At 44.3% G+C, this 6,000-nt stretch overlaps 1 protein-coding gene across 2 annotated transcripts in view; it reads right to left on the bottom strand.

The window, feature by feature from the left end:
• Positions 1-971: 971 nt before the first annotated feature.
• Positions 972-6,000, bottom strand: part of RAB7A (RAB7A, member RAS oncogene family) — a 111,134-nt gene continuing 106,105 nt past the window's right edge. For both annotated transcript variants that reach the window (XM_087431651.1, XM_004442445.3), the window contains exon 6: positions 972-2,383. In XM_087431651.1, coding sequence (XP_087287777.1) covers positions 2,288-2,383 — 96 coding nt within the window. In that variant the 3' untranslated portion in view covers positions 972-2,287. The remainder of the gene's footprint in view (positions 2,384-6,000) is intronic.

The raw sequence follows: 6,000 nt of genomic DNA, 5'->3' as shown, positions 1-6,000 counted from the left end.
TATATTCAAGCTCATCTCAAGATAAGGCAGGTCAATGTCATCAGTTTCAGGACAAGATCAGAGATCAAGGTCCATTTCCATGTCACATTCAAGGTCAGGGCCAGAGGAACAGTAACCTGGTTTGTAGAGCTGAGCACCACAGAGTCCACAAACCACAGCCCAGTCACTGGGCCCTAAGCTGGACAGGACTCTGCTTCTCTAGAAGCCAAGCACAACACTATGATTACGCCCAGCCCAGAGAGTAGCACCAGAGAAGATTTACGCCGTGCACCACTAGCCACGGTTAAGTTGCAGTCATGAGCTTCTAAGAATGCTATTTTTAACACATGAAGTATGAGCCAAGAGTAGGCACGAAGCAAGAAACAACTGAGGAGCCTGAGAAGTGGAAATGTAGAAGAGCGTAGCAAAGTAGAAACCAAGAGCTAAGTCAACGGGGCACTCCTGCAAAACCTACAATGACCCACTGACTGAAACTACTATTTTATAACATTGGTTCTAGGTGGCATCTATTTAGTTCCAGCTGGTGGCTTATACATGCTGAAATGCAGGGCCCCTGCTGCCCAATCTTCCTCTCCTGTGAAAAATTAGAAATCCAGAAATCTCTGGTGTCTTAAGTATTAGCAACTATGCCAATTAAAAAACAAAACAACACTAAGGCTAAGTTACTTTCACCTATAGGTTGTGCATGGTGTCCATAGGTCACCAGCAGTTTGTAGTTGCTCCTCTCAAGGGACAATACTTTGTCCATTCAGGGTCTCCACTCCCCAATACTGTGCTTAAAAAAACAAAAACAAACTAGGGACAGGTAGTGCAGGGCTGGACATGGGAAGGCCTTTCTGCCTCAAGGCACCACATGTGCCCTTTTACTGAAGGCGCTTTTGCTTGGTAAAGCACTGGCTATGACTAGCTAACACGGTCTCTACTAAGCCAAAGGTATGGAAGAAGGAAAAAAGACAGGGCAAAGGCAGATAATCTTTGTCCTTGTTACATTTTATTGGCATCACGTTCATCTCTTTACAGAACTTTGCCCACACCCTAGAATGTAGACCTTCGGAAAAAGGGGAAAGGGGAAGTGCTCCGTTAAGCAAGCTACAGTGCAGGGGCAGATCCTAGGGAGGGGGCAGAACTGCAAGGGTTCCATACCAAAGAACCAGGTTAATTAATGATGGGCAAGTGGGGAGTCGGTGGGGAAAAGGAGGAACAGGTTTGCTAACCTAAGGATACCACAACCTGAAAGGAGCGCCTTCTAGAACAAAGGTGAAATCACTAGGACAGATCTGTTAGATTTTCCTCTCTCTCTTATAAGTGGGGTAGTGATCTAATGGGGGAGTTCAGAAGCGTGGAGCAAAAAAAAAGGAAAAGTGAGAATTTTAATTTCTGAAAGAACAGCCGTTTATCCATCCAAATTCAGATACAGAAGGGAACTAGACAGTTTCCCTCCTGGAGAGATGAAAAGCTTTTTGGCTCTGAAGTCTTTGATAAAAGGCGTACGTAATTCTTGTGTCTACTGTACAGAATACTGCCTCTAGCTGGACTTCTGAGTTGCTAACACTCTGCAATCCAGACAGGGTTCAACCCTCCATCTTACACGCCTGCATTACAGGACTTAAACACATAATCCAAGAATTTCTTACACTAATTTATACATTTTTAATTGGTTGCATATATTAACATGTACTATAAGATTCTTTTCTAAGAAGCATTACATAATAAATGGATACTGTAAAAAGATCTGATTAGTTAAAAGTAACAAGCATTAACAGATACATACAAAACTCAGCCTGATCAGACTGGGTGTGAGCCTGTAATGAAGCATGGGGCACCAGCCTTCCCAAGTGGTAGCCTTCACAGGAGTGGGGGGTAGGGGTGCAAGGGCAGTAAAAAGACCACAAGACCGTTAAAAAAAAAATCAGAAAACTAATCAGACACAGATAAACTGTAAACAGTTCTCTCTCTCCAGTGGACAAAAAGAAAAAGCTTCCAATGCCAACTCCACACCAGAATGATTTCTACAGCTGACTCATCCTGCTGCCACAGTGACGTGGCAGGAGGGCAAACCCCACTGGAGCCATCACAGGCCTGGGCTGGAGTCTGTCTGCTTGTGTCAGATCTGTGTGTCTGTGTGTGTGTTGTATGTGGAGGGGTGAGTGTTTAGTGGGGTTTCTTTTGGCAGCTGGATATGAGAGATCTTTATGTTTTGTTTGGAAGAGTAGAGGGGGCCTGTGTCGGAAGGCTTAAGTGTGTTCTTGGTTTGTGAAGGACTCTGTGCTCTGCTCTCACTGCCCCTTCAGCAGCTGCAGGTTTCTGTGGAGGGCTTGGCCCGGTCGTTCTTGTCCAGTTTGATGGGCTCAGGGAATTCATTGTACAGCTCCACCTCCGTTTCCTGGGCAGGGAGAGAGAGAAAGGTTTGTTACTCAGAGCACAGGGGAATTCCCATGCTCAGCACCGGCCCTTCGGGGCACACCTACCCCGGAGCACAGTGGGTAGGGAGCTGGGGGACAGACGCAGCAGTGAAGGGAGGGCTCTGGCAGAAGGTGCTCAGCCCTCGAAGGCCAGGAAGAGGAAGGCAGGTTGTGTGATAACTCCAGGCTAAGTGAAGACACGCATTCAGCAGGGAGAGCAGCAGTCGACTCTGAGCAGTCAGGACAGAAGATGACTCATGCTCTCCAGCAGATCCCAGTCCAGTGGCTTAGGGACCACAGCCAGCTCACAGACACTTTTTGTACAGTCCATATAGATGCCAACACTTAAAAAGAACTCAGACTTTTACATGCCTGGGTTTTTGGCAACTCTTAGCATTTCCTTGAGGCAGCAGTAGGCTGGAGCTGAGTGCTAGCTGCCCTTTCAGCCCCAAAGATTCCTCCAGCTCCCTTTTGCCCCTCATTTTTCTGGACTTAGGGTCTATTTTCTTTTTCCTCCAAAGATTTAACAGAGTTTGTTCTCCAAACATCACATGCTTAAAAACCAGCTGTGGATGAATTTTATCACCATCTGTGGTGAGAAATCACAGGAGATGGATGGGGGTCAGTTTAGTGGGACTTACTGCTGAATTAACATGCTTCCGGGGAGGAGCAGCTTTCTACTTCCTGGTGGAGAAAAATAATTTGTCTCTGAAACAGGGAGCACCTGTGTGCCAGGAACTGTTCTAGGATTTGGAGATAAAGCAGGGAATGTCTCTATTCATTAAAAGTTCTCTAGAAAAAATTATTCTACTCACAATAGCTATAGAAGTAAAAACCTTAGTAATATATATTTAAAAAAAAAAGAGCTTCATTGAGGTATACCATAGAGTATACGTCTCAGTGGTTTTTAGTATATTCACAAAGTTGGGCAACCATCACCACTATCTAATTCCAGAACATTATCATCATCCCAAAAAGAAACCTTGCACCCATTAGCAGTCACTCCCCATCCCCACCTGACACCCTGAGCCCTTGGCAACCCACTTACCTACTTCCTGTCTTAATAGATTTGTCTATTTTGGACATTTCATTTGATGGACGTTTGGGTTGTTTCCACTTTTTGGCTATTATGAATAATGCGGTTATGAACATTTGTGTACAATTTTTGTGTACAAGTTTTGTGTGAACATTTTTTCATGTCTCTTGGGTAGATACTTATTAGGAGTGGAACTGTTAGGTCATATGATAACTCTATGTTTAACTTTTTGAGGAACTGCCTGTTTTCCAAACCGGCTGCACCATTTTACATTCCTACCAGCATCTAGGAAGACAATTAATATGAAAGGCAAAGGATGTGAAAAATTACAAAATCTTATTGAAGGATATAACACAAGACCTAAAATAATAGCTGTTATGGACTGAATGTTTGTGTCCCTCCAAAATTCATATGTTGAAGCCCAACCTCCAGTGTGGTTGTATTTGGATTAAGAAAGTAATTAAGGTTAAATGGGGTCATACAGGTGGGCCCCTGATCTGACAGGATCAGTGTGTCCTGATAAGAAGACACATCAGAGCCATCTGGCTCTCTCTCCCCACCTCCACCCCCGCTCTCTCTGGGCACACTCAGAGGACAGGCCACGGAGGACACAGGGAGAAGGCAGCAGTCTGTACGCGGGGAGGGGAGTCCTCACCAGAAACCGCATTTGCTGGCACCTGAATTATGGACTTCTGGTCTCCAGAACTGAGAGAAAATAAAAGTCTGTTGTTTAAGCCACTCAGTCTGTGGCATTTTGTTATGGTACCCAGAGCATCTAGTTAAAGAGCTATAATGCAATTCCATTCAGAATCTCAATAAGGTTTATTTGGGGGGGAGGGTGAGGACGGAAAAAGGTGGAACTGGAATAAAATTCTTAGTGTAAATGGAAAATGCACCAAAATAGCCAAGAAAAAAAAAATACAAACAAGACTAGTGAGGGGAGACTTGCCTTATCAGAGGTCAGACCACATTACGAAGGCAGTCAAATCAAGATGGTCCAGGCAAGAAACAAGCAAATGCCAGAACAGTTTGAGGAGACCAGAAATAGATCCCAAGCTGAGCGAACATTTAATACAACAAAGGTAATGTTTCAATCTAGTGGGGACAAGCTAACAACTAGCTACTAATATTTGAAACCACTGGCTATCCCTCTGAAACAAAAAGGTGAGTTTCTGTTTCCTGCCATAAGCTGAAATAACACTCCAGCTGAATCAGACAACACCTAATTTAGACACAAGAAACCTAGACAAACTGACATACACGACTAAAAAATTACTTTTTTTCTATGGCCAAAGTATGTATATATAAAGACAGCAGACTTGGAAAAATCACTGCAATACAGGTGAAGCTAATGTCAATTCATAAAGAGCTCATGAGAATTAACAGGTGCCCAGCAAGTGCTATGTCCTGGCTGGCTACAACAGAGAAAATCCGAAGACGGGCAGAGCGTCAGCGGAGTTATAGATGATCCTGCTGCTTGCTGGCAGAGAGGTAAGAAAACAAAACTCACACTGCTGGTGGGAACTGAAGTAGTACTGCCCTTGGGGAAAGTGATCTGGCACCATCTCTTAAAAATAAACAAACTTCTCAATCTAACAGTCTTACTCCTAAGAGGCTAGGCTCATAGAAATAAAAGCATTATAATAAAGCTATAGGCACAGCAATATTCAGAGAGAAAGAGCCCAACAGCGATGCTAGTCAACAGGGAACTGGTGGAAAACAACTCCCCATACATATTTAGATCCACATGCAATTATATGCACACCAGGAAAAACACACTAGGTTATTAATCTAGGTACGAGGGTAGGCTAAAGGAAGGGGGGAAGAGGAACGCAAAAAGGCCTCGAGTCTGTAATCCTGGTCAGTTCCTTCCCACTGTATCAGTGTTTCTCAGCGGGGGCTCTCCTGGCATTTGGGGTGGGCCAATTCCTCGTTGGTTAGGACTGTCCCGTTGCATTATGGAATACTCAGTGCAGCCCCCAGTCCTTGGAACGACCCATTCCAAATATCTCCCTGCGCACAGGTCCCGATGCCCTGTCCTGCTAAGAACCGCCACCTTCTATATCTGCCTTGCCCTTTACAGCCCCCATGTGCTCCCTCAAATGTTCTCTGCATCCTCTGATGTGCACCTACCTCTGACCTCCCCACCCCCCCCAATCTGTGTCTGACTACCACAGGCACCTGATGATGCCTCATGAGCTGCCTTAACTCACCAGCCCTAACAGCTGATAAATCAAAAGCGCCTTCAACGCGCACATGCCAACAAGAAATAACTTTTTCTGGGAATAGCTGAGTAAACAACACAAACAAGCAAGAAATTGTAGGAAAACTTTATTCAAAGAATACAATTCCCAGAGCTTCTGGTTAACCTTTCTGATGATCAAATATAACCATTTATGAGAATGACAAAAGTAAGTCCATCTCATTCAATCTTCACAACCACGTGCAAAGCAGATATTCTCATTTTACAGATGAGGAGACGAAGCTCAGATGTGATTAAAAACTAGATCTAACGATAGGTAGCAGAGCTGGGATTCGAATTTAAGTTTATCTCCTTAAACA

Source organism: Ceratotherium simum, chromosome 5 (genome assembly GCF_057802395.1).
Source record: "Ceratotherium simum simum isolate JZ-2026a chromosome 5, ASM5780239v1, whole genome shotgun sequence".
NCBI lineage: Eukaryota > Metazoa > Chordata > Mammalia > Perissodactyla > Rhinocerotidae > Ceratotherium > Ceratotherium simum.
The sequence above is the reverse complement of the archived record's forward strand: the minus strand, read 5'-3'. Positions and strand labels throughout refer to the sequence as shown.